The sequence below is a fragment of the Dermochelys coriacea genome, chromosome 1 (assembly GCF_009764565.3).
Source record: "Dermochelys coriacea isolate rDerCor1 chromosome 1, rDerCor1.pri.v4, whole genome shotgun sequence".
Classification (NCBI taxonomy): Eukaryota; Metazoa; Chordata; order Testudines; family Dermochelyidae; genus Dermochelys; species Dermochelys coriacea.
Genome location: NC_050068.2, coordinates 231,610,105 through 231,624,552, shown reverse-complemented (window position 1 = coordinate 231,624,552; position 14,448 = coordinate 231,610,105). Strand labels below are relative to the sequence as shown.

The following is a 14,448-nucleotide window of genomic DNA, read 5'->3' as shown; positions in this document are numbered from 1 at the left end:
TCAGCTAGCTGGGGTGACCAGCCAAGGGTACAGTCTCTTGCCCTGTGAGCCTTACCATCCTAAGAGAGCACAGGAGCGCCAAGGACAATTGCATTTTTAATGACCTGCATAACAATGTGTAATAAATGCTCCTAGACCCACAGTAATTTTTAAATTGATCTTGCTGATATACACCGAGTCTCTCACACCCACAACCCAGCCAAATCCAGTTTATACCTTTATCTTAAAAAATGAAAAGAATCTCCAGGGTGGTGATGTGCCTTGTTAAAAGGATGGCAGTGTTTGAGATAAAACAGGTTAAATAATGATAAGAAAATTGTAATCGAAATTATGCATCATTAAAGAAGATTTCATTCATTTCACTCTCATGCATTTGAAAATATGGTTAATAGAACATATGAAGTTCAAGCAGAAAAGTTATTGCCCATTCAGCTATCTTAAATGTGCATACTGTAATATGTAATGCATCATAAAGCTTACCCTTGCCATATCAACAAGGAAGTTCTCAAATAATTTCCAAATGTGGTTACTAGCATAGATTTCCTTCATTTCCACCTCAGTGTCCACATAACAGTGATTAACAAAGTTCACATATGCAATCTTCACCTGTAAGAGCAGCAAATATTAAAAAAAACACTCATGAAAATAACAATGAAAGCCACCAGTGTTAAATGTTTTAATGCAACTGTAATTTGACTTCTTTGTGCATACGTATTATGACACACTTGCCCAATATAACGTATGAAGTCTGTAGCAGAGCTAGGAATACAACTCAATTTCCTGCATCCTAATCTAGTGCTTTAAAATGAAAGGCAGAGTTGTTCCCTAGGAGAGTTCTGTGATGGGGCAGCTGCCCCTCACTGGCAGAAAAGGGGTTAAAAGCAGCCCTAGGGAGGCTGTGCCAGAAGCAGCCAATCAGAGAAGGGCTGAAGGGAGCAGCCAAGCAGGCCTATATAAAAAGGGAGCTGCAGGGCAAAGGAAGGCAGTTCTCTGCTGGGAGCCTGGGGGGAAGGACTATGTCTGAAGGGCTGAGAGAGCTGCCAGCAACCTGGGCAGAGCAGTGATGCTAGCAGGGACCAGGAGAGAAAGAGACAGCTCCTGGCTGGCTGCTGGAGTTTGCAAGCTGAGGCCCTGAGGCAAGGGCAAAGAAGATGCTGGGGCCATGAGGAAGTGGCCAGACAATTTGTTGCAGTTGCCACTAAGGGAACTGGCTGAACAGTGGACTGCAAGTTCCCCTGAAGTGGGGAGCACAGTCTGTTGCGCGGCCAGGGAGCTATGTTGCTGAAGAGGATGCCGCAGTCCTTGGAGAGACATGGGTTCTAGAACAGGAATGATAGCAGCGAGGCAACACTTGAAGAGGGAGCACTAACACGCAGAGCTAATTCCCAAACAGGCAACAGAAGGTGCCACAGTGGTGAGTGAACCCTGTTACAAGTTCCATCAGCAAAATGGAAGCATGAAGCTGGCATCTGAGGCTCTGCATTGACCCCACTTACATAAGAACGGTCATACTGGGTCAGACCAATGGGTCCATCTAGCCCTGTAGCCTATCTTCTGACAGTGGCCAGGGCCAGATGCTTCAAAGGGAATGAACAGAACAAGGCAATCATCAAGTGATCCATCCCCTGTCTTTAGGGTGACCAGACAGCAAGTGTGAAAAATCGGGACAGAGGATGGGGGGATAATAGGCACCTATATAAGACAAAGCCCCAAATATCGGGATTGTCCCTATAAAATCAGGACATTTGGTCACCCTACCTGTAATCCAGTCCCAGCATCTGGCAGTCAGAGGCTTCGGGACATGCAGAGCATGGGGTTACATCCCTGACCATCTTGGCTAATAGCCATTGATGGACCTATCCTCCATAAACTTATCTAATTCCTTTTTGAACCAGTTATACTTTTGGCCTTCACAACATCCCCTGGCAATGACTGACTGCGTTGAAGGAAGAAGTACTTCCTTTTGTTTTAAACCTTCTGCCTATTAATTTCATTGAATGACCGCTAGTTCTTGTGATACATGAAGGGGTAAATAACATTTCCATATTCACCTTCTCCACACCATCATGATTTTAATAGACCTGTACCATATCCCCCCTTAGTTGTCTCTTTTCCAAGCTGAATAGTCAGTCTTTTTAATCTCTCCTCATAAGGAAGCTGTTCTATTAATCATTTTTGTTGCCTGTCTCTGTACCTTTTCCATTTCTAATACATCTTTTTTAAAATGGGGCAACCAGAACTGCATACACTATTCAATGTGTGGGTGTACTATGGATTTATATGGTGGCATTATGATATTTACCGTCTTATTATCTATCCTTTCCTAGTGGTTTCTAACATTCTGTTCGCCTTTTTAAATTGCCGCTGTACGTTGAGCGAATGTTTTCAGAGCACGATCCATGATGACTTGAGCGGCAACATCTTATTTAGACCCCATGGTTTTGTATGTATAGTTGGGATTATGTTTTCTAATGTGCATTACTTTGCATTTATCAACACTGAATTTCATCTACTTTATAGCACTCATTGTTGGAGGCAGCAATGGAGTGGCCAGAGCACAGAGTATTTCAGCAATTCTGGGCTATGGAGAAGCCCATAGGCAACTAGGTAACACTGCTCTAAGTTAGGGCTGCTAACAGCTCTCGCTTATACTGGTGTCTTGGCTGGCCCCTTAAACAGCCCAGAATCTGGGATGCACAAAAGTAACTTAAAGCCCTGCGGCACGCTCTCTGCTACATCGCTTAGGGGAGGCAGCACTGAATATGGTCCCAGGTTCTATAGCCAGCTTTGCTAGAAATGTCTTTGTGCAACCTCGCAGTTACCTCAGCTGAAAATGGGGGAATGATACTTGTCTGCTCCCAAAGAGTTATGAAGCCTGGCTCAATAAAAAAAACAGGAGTGTAAAGTACATATAATTATTGCCACCAGTCAAGAGAAGAAATAAGACTAACTCAGGCTCCTCCTGATCCACAGCACAAATCACCTAGACCAAAGGAGAGGGTGGCAGCTGCAGCTGTTATTGCTGCATAATCCTGCCAACTGGAACTCTAGTTCCGTGCCTGGAACATGCTCATGCACCTGGCATGTTAGGGAGATTTGTAGAGCTGGAGCATTCTCAGTGCAGATGAAATGTTAGAGGTTTGCCACTAAAATCTCTACTGAGCCTTAGCAAGTGGAGATTTTCAGAGGCTTCTGACTGCCAAATCTGGGTATATTTTCATGGGGACAACAAAAGGCATATTTCTGATGACAGGATCGTTGCTGGTTAAATTCAAGCTCCTGCTCCAAATCCTGGAAGCAGCAGAGCACCTCAAAGAAACAGTTGGAAAAATTTAACAGTGGCAAAACCATCTAATTTTCCTTTAGGCATTTAAGCCACTTTTGCTGAAACTACCAAAACAACTGCAGCCTGAGGTAGAGCACAAAGGTGGAAAATTTCTATTCTTATGGCAAGTTTGGCAAAGATACAAGGAACTTAAAATAGGAACTATTAATTGCAAAAGTGTTGGGCAGCCTTAATAATAGGGGTCTCTACCAGATCATCCCTGTAACACTAAATGGAGACTCAAAATCTAGGCAGATTAAATACAAGAGACCCTAGAGCTTTAGAGTCTTTGGAATTTGCAGAGAAGGAAACTTTGTAGGGCTATTTCACAGAAAGTTCAGTCTGCTATTTGCAGACAGCCATGCCACCTTCCCTGTTTTCTCTTTTCAACTCTTCCTGGTTCTGTATTCTCCTCTAATGCTCCCAGTCTCTATGCAACGTAGTAACAGGACTACAGTGTCGGGAATTTAGCAAAGTGATTGACGGCTCACAATAATACAGGATAGATGCTCCCCTTTCTACACAACTAACTCAATATATTAAGTTATTTATATAATGCCATTATTTACAAAGCATTTTGCAGAGAGATTTTGACAAATCTCCCAAAAGCCTACAGTCTAAGTCAGGACAAATAGGACAAGGTAACAGACACCAGTTTAGACAAGGGAGGATGTGGGGATTATTAATAAAGAGAAGACAGGAGAGACTGCTTATGTCTCAAGGGGGAGAGCTGAAGAAGAAAGGGTGATTGGCAGAGGAAGAGATGAAGAGCAATAAGGTGAGAAGACTGGGAAGAGTAATAGAAACAAGAAAGGAAGTAGCTGGAAAGGACAGCAGAAATGTCTTTGGAGGCAAAATTACATACAGCCTTGCAGGTGAGGAACAGAAGCGCAAACGAGATGCAGAAAGCTGGGAAGGCAATGCAGAATTTGAAGAAGAGTAAAGGGCAAATGATGTCAGCAGTAGCATTGTGGACTGACTGAAATGTGCCAGTTGATGTGCTGAATAGCCAAACAGGAGGTTGCAGTGATAAAGAAAAGAGGTAGATCTGGGTGATGTTAAAAAGGAAGAAGTGACAGGATTGGGAGCAGGAGCAAGAGGATTCAGAGGAGAGTAAAGATTAGACAAAGGCTGCAGCCTAAGAGACAGAATGAATATGCAAGAGAGGGAAAAGAAATGTGATAGGAGGAAAGATAAGCCCAGTTTGGAGAGAAGGAATTTGAGATGGCAACTGGACATCCAGCACACGTGAAAGTTATCTTCAGGCATTTGAAGGCCTGCAGGTCTCTGGGCCCAGTGAAAGCTTGGAGTTTTATAGAGGATGCCAGTTATAGGGGCTGTGACCTTTGAGAAGTTTGGAATAAAACTCCAGTAAAAGTTGGCAAACCCCATGAACCTTTGGATCTTTTGGATGCTCCAGGATTTGGCCCAATCCTGAACTTAAGATACTTTCTGAGGGCCCATCTGCTGACAGGCTGAACCCCAAAAATTCAACACAAGTGCTGTAGCTTGCTCCTGCAAGGAACCATTTCCCATCTGCAGCTGTTGTATTTTGCCCCTCAGTTTCTGGTTTTCTGCTTGGAAGGCAACAATCTACTCCTGTGGACTCACAGGGCCCTGGAGTGATGGCAAGGCGAGAACCCCTGTGATGTCCATACTCTGTCCAGGGATTCAATGATAAGTCTCGTAGGAGACTGAGGTTGGTCTGAGCAAGTTGTCAGGGTCCCTAACATAGGTGATCTCACCTAGTGATCTGAGCCAGGAGTAATGTCCAGGTTAGGATAATGCCAAGGATCAAAGCCAGAGTGAGGAAGCAGAAACCAGGAACAAGGCTTGGGACTTGGTCTCAGAGGTCTGGGCAGCAACAAGCTTAGTGTCTAGTTGCTCAGACAAGGGATGGGACAGGAACAGGAAGCTTTACATGCAGCGGGGTCCAATCAACATTTTGCTGTTAGTCATCTGACCTTACCGAGTCAGCTTCTAGTGGTGGGGTATTAGCAGCAGTTCCCTCCTCAGCCCATGCAGTGTGGTGGTGCAGAAGGTAAAGCTCCTGCACAGCAGTTCTGTGGACTTGAATTTGAAATCTACAGTGCCTGACAGAAAGGCTACTCGAGATGTAAGACTGGACAGACAGGGCTAAGTCAGGGTACAATCAACAGGGTTATTGCCAAGAGGGAAGAGTAGGGGACAGAGTAAAGAATCATGAGGGATCATCAGAAGAGGAAGAGGGAAGGATGAGGACCCATTAAAGGAAACGATGAAGAAACCATCAGCAAAGAGGGAGAAGCAGAGGCATGGAAGCCAAGTCCAGACAAAAAATGAGAGAGAGTGACCACGTTGAAGATAATAGCCATGTTAAGGAATATAAGGGTAGAGAAATGGCCCTTTCATATGTTCAGGAGGTGAATGAGCATATATGTATTATATACAAAAAACCCTAGATTAAAAGAATGTTAATGCAGTAAATAAGGCCTAGGGCCACATATTAAACAATGAGGATACAACAAAATATGGAAGAGCTGCTCATTAAATGAGCACTGTATAGCCTGTTCCCTGAATAAGATGGGGGTCTTGTGGAAAAAAATTGCATGTGATCATGTGAAAATTGTATCATAATCCATAACACATAAGAGGGCCAAATTAAGGTTGCACAGGCAGCCTTAATTCTGGCATTTTCTAATTTTTGAATGTTTGGCTTTTCAATCCTAATGTTCTTTTAACATACTTTGCACATAACATACATATAACATTTTTTTAAAATTTTCGATAGTCCAAAGTAGGGATAATAGACAATAAATTTAAATGCAGTAAACAGAAAAGCTGGGTTTTTTTCCTCAACTAATGGCAGTAATTTAAATAAATGTACATATTTTCAACCAAGAAAATATTTTATTGTGATAAGGATGCCCACAAAGTATGATGTGCTTCTTTATTGTCAAATTACCTGATCCTGTAAAAAGATCAGAGATTCCCAGTCCCCAACTGATAACTCATGGGCCAACCGCTGCGCAAAGTCCCACTGACTTCATCAACCAAAGTGTAGAGTCTGAGCCAGATCCTGCTGAATTATGAAACATAGGTGCTGGAAATAGGGGTGCTGTCGCACCACCTGGCTTGAAATGGTTTCTATTATATACAGGGTTTACAGTTTAGTTCACAGCACTGCTGAACTAGCTTGGTAGTGTTTGCAGGACTGAGCCTGTACTTGCTGTGAATAAAGGCACTTGAAACCCTTGGTGAAATCCTGGCCGCACTGAGGCAAAACTCCCATTGACTTCAACAGGGACAGGATTTCACTTCATACCTCCCAACTCATGCAGTGGGGATATTTTAGCATGGCAAACTCAATCATCATTGTATTGTTTCATTTAACAGTTTACTTCTGGAAAATGTTCCGATTTACTCTCTCATTTGTGCAGCTTAACAAACAGCACAGGTGAACTGGTGAGACTGCTTTCTGGACAAACAGTCAACCTATTTGTTTTTAGAAGCTCTGCAAATGTTTTTCTATTTATAATAATTCTTCAGTTGCTGCATTGTCTAGTCAGGCTTACCTCTGGTATGCATTCATCATGGGTTACCACTCTCACTATGTCATCCAATGGCAGGAGTGAATTGCACTTGATCTCCGTATACACATTCTTTCCTTCTGTACATGCTGCTAGCAGTTCTACAAGCGTGACGTGGTAGGCTAAGGGTCCACTCTCATCTGCTCGGTCTCGCTCTGAGCACATCATTTGTAGGAGAACTGGAAATGATGCTCGATCGTTGTAAAATATCAACACATCTTCACCTCCATTTATCAGCTGAAATGATAGCACAAAAGTCTGCCCAACTGTTCAAGTGTCCCACATCGTGTTCACTTTCTAATGATTCGTTCTGTCTCACAATGTGCAAAATTGCTCTCTGATTATATTCAGAGCACTAGGAAAAACAGAATTCAGCTAACTGAGCGTACGTTATCTCAGTTACATACATGCAAATCTGGAATAACTCCATTGAATCAGTTGATGCAGAGTGAAATTCAACAGAGTTACTCCAGATTTCTGTCTATGCCTACATTTATCTTAGCATGTATACCACTCCCATCGGAGTACCCAAGCGCCACTTAAACATTAATTAATGTAACCTCAACACTGATGTGAGGTTGGTAAGTATTATTATCCCCATTTCCTAGATGGGGAACTGAGACACAGATTAAATGGCATACCCAAGCTCACACAGCAAGTCAGTGGCAAATACAAGAACCGAATCCATGTCTTCTGTGTCCCAGGCCAGTGCCTTAAACACATAACTATCCTTCCTTTCTCTATGTACTAGAGACCACCTGTATCCCAGTACTGTTAATGTAAGGCCAGTGATTCCTTTTAAAAGAAAAAAAAAGGGGGCTGCAGCTATAGATATCTGAGATGTGAGTAATAGGAGTAACTCACTCATCCTGGAGGGCTCAGACATGCCAGTTAGACACATCCCAGAGTTCAGGTACACGTGGTACATCATCATCCTGGTGGATCTCAGGGAAAAGTTTTGTCCCAAGTAGACAGAGTTCTTCTCTGAGCTCTCCCAGGGCATTCAACATACCTGCTGCTACATCCCTTGAGGGCTTGCAGCTTACTCCCTCTACTGTGCCAGTGCTACTTAGCAAGCTGGCATAGAGTGCATCCAAGGCCATAGCCCTGCATTTTCCTCATCCTCTCTGGGATATAGTACACTCTTAGGGAGAGGCAGTTCTTATGCATCCCCAAGTGCAAGGGTGGCAATTGTACCTGGTAGAGCTGCCTGCAATTTTTCACTTGACATTTTTTGCACATGGCAGGGATGAAAAATAGGCTCTTTGGAAAAAGAAAACTTTAATGAAAAGTTTTGTGGTTTTTGTTTGTTTTTTTAAATTTTCCAGTTTTTCATCAAAACTGGAAAATTTCAAAATTTGAAGTTCAGAATCACCTGAATGTTGTTTTCTCTCTTTTAGCCATTGAATGCAACAGAATTCATGTTGTCTAGGGTTTTTTCCTGCCCACCCGGTTTTTTTCTCCCCACCACCCCCTTTTGCCACATCTTAAGTTTTCCAAAACTGAAAAAGTTTAGAAAATGAGAAAAGGAAAAACGATAAAGTTGGGGGGAAGTAATAACCCAAATATCATTTATTGTAATTGTTCTAGGTGACAAAAATGAAAAAGGAAGGAGAAATGGGGGGAATCAAAATTCAAAAATGTGAAATTGACTTTTTCAAAAAATAATTCACAAAATAATTAAGAAATTGTTCCATATCGTATCCTGCAAGAGGGAAACAACTTTGAAATTTTTCATGAGAATATTTTTCCATATTTCAACCAAATCTAGTATCTGGTCCTGTAACAGATTCCTTGCATGATGCCCCATTTAAGAGCCAGACATAACCTGGCACAGAGTCACTTGCTAAAATGTGCCTTAACGCAGTATATCCCCTACACTGTATACAGAATGTATACAGTTGCTGAAAAATTAGATTAAGTTACTGAATGCACGAAACAAGATGTTGGATAAGGCAATGGAATACAGAGCTACTTGTTTCATGACCATGAGGGAACTTTCAGTGTGAAGACATGAACAACACACACAAAAGAGAGGGTGCTGCATCAGCAACTATAGTGCAAGTGGAACAAAATGATCATCATAAAGGTAATGGAAGCAGAAAAGTATCTTATTTTCCAAATTACCCACCCAACTATTTCCCCTCCAGTTTAAAGGTGACCTGCAAAGGGAACCAAACATTGATCCAAGCATAAAATTATCATTTGAATGTCCTCACTAAAGAAACTCTAAGAAGCCTCCAGCATAAGGTCAGACAAAATTCCCACTCACAGCTGTGACTGAGAAAATGCTGCAGCATTTTGTCCCATATGAGTAAGTCACAACTAAGCAGTTAAGAAGTCTAGGTAAATATCAACAAGGATGATCAGTTTTAGATTAGCTGTTGACATTCTGCAATGCACTTCATTCTGGAACACAAGACATACTAGAAAGCTCTTTTGTTCCACTGATTGGGTCAAAGGGCCCAAATAAGTCCTGTTTTCTCTTTTGTAAAATGTTCGTGCTGATATGGCAATCTTTCATCCAAGAACCTCAAAGCACTTCCCTAACAGTAGCCTCTCAGGAGTCTATGAGCTAGGTAAATATCATTACATCCATTTTACACATGGGGAGACAAGCATAGGAAGATAAGTCATTTGCCTAAAATCACAATGGTCATCTTTCTACCCCTCTCATCAAAATGGTTCCTTTCTTGCTAATTCCTGAAGGAATTGTGATCCAAATGTCAGAGCTAAGTTCTTTTCATCATGCAATCAGTCTGAAGAGGTAATATGGCAATACCTCTCTTCGCTAACAAAATGTATTTAAACAGAAAAAAAACAAGAAAAAAAACTGTATGGTAAGAAGCTCAAAACTTACATGATACTGAGTGTAGGAGGGAAGGAACTCTAAAAGCTCTAATGCATAAGAATTGTTTGAATTACGTAAATCAAAGGCTTGCAATTGATATTACATGTTAAAACTCTTCAGTCAAACTGAAAAAGTTGAAGTGGAATTCATTAAAGGTTATCATGTAGGATGAAGTTTTATTTTCTTAATTAGAAATTTTTCTTCTTTATTGCTGTAAAGAGAATTTTCTGTACATCTCAACTCTGCTTAAATCAGGACTATTGCTCATCTCTGTTTTCTTCCTCAAGTTTCTTTTCCCAAAAGGAAAAAAAAATTGCAAAGGAATGAAAATAATACTTGGGCCCTGATCTTATCAACACTTAAGCTCATATGTAATTTTACTCACATGGAGTAGTCTCATTGAAGTTAATGAAGTTCACATAATTACAGTTAGATGCATGAATAAGTGCGTGAAGGGCTGGGCAGATGGAGTCAGGTAAACCCCTGCACCCTGACCCCGCTCCCCGGCAGGAGAGCCAGGCAGGCAGAGCAGGGTAAGCCTCCGCACCCTGACCCTGCTCCCCAGCGGGAGCATGGAGAGGTGGGAGGGACTGCAGGCAAAAGGGGTTGGGAGGGCCCTCACTTGCTCTGGCTCAGGACCCCACAAAACCCCAATCCACCCTTGTGTGTACCAAATCGGGCTCCCATGAGAAGTCAAATTAGTGTTTTCCTACTATTTTCAATGGCATAAAGCTGTGGCCCTCAGAGAGCTGGTCTATGCAGTGAAATTTACCAGGCCAAATTCTGAACTCCATTACTCTGGGTAAATCCACAGTAACTCCACTGACTTCAGCAGAGTTGCTCCAGAATGACATCAATGGAATGGAGATCAGAATCTGGCCTTTGGGATTGTAATGCGGTTCCACAAAATGATCATAACAAAGTTTGGATGAATCTATGTAAGCAGGAGCACGTTTTGTTATAATGCAGTGTCACAAAATGGTATATTTTCCTTGGTACATGGGATACTGCGCAGGAGAATGAAGGTCTGAATATGGAGTTCAAATATTTCTCTGTTGCAAGTTCCAGAACTAGAACTCTGCATACCATCACAGTAGCTCTTGCATTTTATGGCTAGTACTGATACAGATGGCCTTTCTAAATTACATTTAACTCAAAAATATGTACGCTAAAAAATTATTCATGGTAACATTTAAAATTCTAAACCTATAATGCCAGCATGTTTCACTGGCATTAACAGCAGAGAAAAGCAACCTCAGATATTAGTGTGTGTGTTAAACAGATATAACATGAACAGTAAACCTACCTCTGTCATTACCATATCCTGGCATTTCTTCACATATTTGCCATCTGCTTTTACAATTGTCTGCAGAAAACGCAGGTACTCCACATGTCGGCCATGTGTCTCTACACAGTGTACGAAGTGCTGCACTACTCTCTCGCTAATTTCATTGCACAGATGGTAATTGTTCATAAAGGTGTGCCGCATTGTTTCAGCTTCAAGCAGCTAAACAGATTTAAATCAAACAGCCTCATCAGAATGGCAGAGCTAGTTTATATTAAATGTCCTGAGAATAGATACTGGAAGAGGGGATAAGAAGTCTCCAGGTCAGAGTAAGGGCACATTGAAAGGGCATCATGGCCAATCCCCAAAATGTGTCTGTTCAAGGGGTAAATAGAAGCTTTAGGGACCGATTCTCATTTATATTGGTTTTTCTTTAGGCTACTTTTCCAGAGCGCAAAAAGGCCTAAAATTGTCACAAACTAAATTCATACCCGCTTTAAGGACCTATATGCTGCTAGAGCACTGTAAAGGGACTTTAGGGTAACTGAGCTCTTAGTCTCCAGGACTCTCAGCCCAGCACCCTTCACCAGCCCTAAAACCACACCAAAAATTAAAAAAAGGACCATATTAATTCTAGAGGGATGTACTTAGGCCATTATGGTCTGTCAAGATTCTGTACTTCTAATATGATTATATTATTTCTAATGAAAGTGGGTTTTGCTTAGCAGGCCGCTCAACCCATAAGCTGAAAAGATCCTGGCTCTGAATGACAACGCATGGCTCACTAACAACAAATGAAACAATTCAAAAATCTGGGGGATAGTGGGAAGAGGAGACTGACTAAAAGGGAAGGGAAGTGACCTCTTGTTTAGATAGGCTAAGATGTGAAAAAGTGTGGTATTAATTCAAGTTTTGGCTTAGTTGAAGAAGGGAGGACACACAGATAATATTGATTAGTTAATAAGTAAATAAATAAATAAATAAATAAATAAAATGAACAATAATAATAATAATTATTATTATTATTATTAATAATAATTTGTATTACCATAATCCCCAGGGGCCCCAATCATAGATCAGGACACATTGTGCTAGGCACTGTACACACACAAAATAAAAAATTAAAAAAAAAAAAAAAAAAAAAAAAAAAAAAAAAAAAAAAAGACAGTCCCTGCCCCAAGAAGCTTATCACTGAAGTATAAAACAAGAGATTGATACAGATAGACAGAGGAGGACAATGAAATAATACCGGTCACCATGATAGGCTGTGGTCCCAGCACACTAACAGTCTAACCCACATCGTCTTTTGTAGGCATCTTGGCAAAGAAGAGATTTGAGGAGGGGTTGGCAGGTGGAGAATGAGGTAGCTTTGTGGATGTTTATGGGAAGTGCCTCCCATGGGAGAAAGCACAAAGGTGCTTGTTTGAAAATGTAACAGGCTGGGCAGTGGAGGCTGACATCCTGGGCTGAGTGGAGGTGAGCATCGACAGCGCAATAGCAAATGAGAAACGATAGGCAGGGTGGGGATTGATTATGAAGGGACTTGAAAGGGAAGACAAGTAGTTTATGATACCAAGAGAAGGGAGATACAATGGAGGGATATAAAAACGGGGGGGGGGAGGACATAGTCAAAGTGACAGGCTAGGAAAATGATCTTGGTGGCAGCAGCATTCTGAATGCATGTGTAAAATACTGTGGGCTTGATTTGATCTCATTCACACTGCTTTACATCACAGTAGCTCCACTGATTTCACTGAAGTTACTCCTAATTTACAGAGGTGTAAGTGAGATCAGAATCAAGCCATGTGTGATACTCTGTCTTGACGATGAGACATCATACTTACAGATAATGCTGGGTAAATTATAAATGCAATTTTGCTTTCCACTTTCAGAAATGGATCTCTTTAGAAGCAATGACAAAATCATAATAGGAAAAAGGAAAGGAAGGAGGAAAAGAAGGAAGGAGGAAAGGGAGAGAGAAAATAATTGGTTTCTTTTGTTTCTTCTCCATTAATGTATTTATTTGGCATTACATGTCAGTGAATCAAAATCAGCTTAATCTATTTTAAACAATAAATCACATGAAATACTTACACCAGGAGTTAAGAACAAATTGAGGTTTTTGTGGAGGAGAACTTGATTCTGAGGATTTCCTCGACAGAAATTCTGAAGGAAAGTGTGGGCTAGATTCATGACTTCATTCATCTTTTCATCGGTCTACAGATAAGAACATCAAACACATCAAAAGGGGGAAAAAATAAAACATTTGCTAAAACTCCACAACACAATCTGATCAGTAATGTGCCAATTCTCCTCCAATTTCCTGTGCCTTCCAAAGATGGCAACTCGCCCTCTAGCAAGAATGGCTGAACCCACTTTTCTCCAGAGCTCATCAATGGCTCCTTCTTCAGTGAATCACCACAGCGTGACATGAAGTGCTGCGTTCCCAGTGCTCCTGTCTGCCCTTTTATGCCCAGGCTGTTGACTTGGTTTTATTTTGGGTCTACCACTAAATATAATAAACAGAGTACATCAAAGATAATTAAGTTAAGGACAAGATTTTCTTACGAGTGCCTAAATTTAGGCTCTTACTTCCATATTTAGGGTCCTATCAAGTGGTCTGATTTTCAAAAAGTACTGTGCATCCCATAGCTCCCACTGACTTTTGAAAATCAGACCAATTAGGTGCTTAAATATACATTTAGGTGAGTAGTTTTAGGCACCTATTTTCTACACTCTTAGAACAACACGTTAATGAGCATGTAGTGAACCATTCTATGACAAAGCGTTACAGCTAACTATTCTACTGAAGAGAACTGAACCCAGTCTCAAAGTCGGAACAGCAGATTATCAAATTCAGGATAATGTAAATGGAGATCACAAATGGATTCATGTCTTTTTTCAGTGCTTACTACAGATGGATGCACCTAGTTTTCAAACAAGGGCTCCTGAAAAGGATCCTTCATTTTGGTGGTCAGATCAGTAAATCGGGGCCAAATCATGCTATCCTTTCTGAGGCAAAACTCCAGAGTTTAGCAAGAGTAGAGACTTCATAAGGATTGCATGGTTTGGTCCTGAGACATATAAATGCCCATGTTATGTACGTACAGTGCCAATCTCAGCACCCAAATCTGTGCATCCCACTGTGGGTTCGATTTAGTCAATGCCTGTCCCTTCTCCCCCAAAGTGATTGCAGTAGTACAGGGTCTCTTATTCAAAGTGTGAGAAGACACCACCTTTATTTTGAGTACCTGAGGTGATGAATATTCATGTTTTCAATTATGTCATCAGTATTTCAGCACCCATGCTTAAAAATTCAGCTCAGTTTCCTTATTGTCAAAGTAGAGAATTAGGATATCATGACTTTGGGTCTGCTCCAAAGCCCACTGAAGTCAATGGAAATCTTTCCAGTGATTTC

General features: G+C 41.3%; 1 protein-coding gene across 3 annotated transcripts in view; it reads right to left on the bottom strand.

Moving 5' to 3' along the window:
• The window catches only part of ITPR2 (inositol 1,4,5-trisphosphate receptor type 2), a 358,661-nt gene that overhangs the window by 175,464 nt on the left and 168,749 nt on the right, over positions 1-14,448 (bottom strand). For all 3 annotated transcript variants that reach the window (XM_038389064.2, XM_038389070.2, XM_043516179.1), the window contains exons 29-32: positions 13,125-13,247; positions 11,052-11,252; positions 6,880-7,131; positions 481-606 (exon numbers count right to left, since the gene is read on the bottom strand). In XM_038389064.2, coding sequence (XP_038244992.1) covers positions 481-606; positions 6,880-7,131; positions 11,052-11,252; positions 13,125-13,247 — 702 coding nt within the window. The remainder of the gene's footprint in view (positions 1-480; positions 607-6,879; positions 7,132-11,051; positions 11,253-13,124; positions 13,248-14,448) is intronic.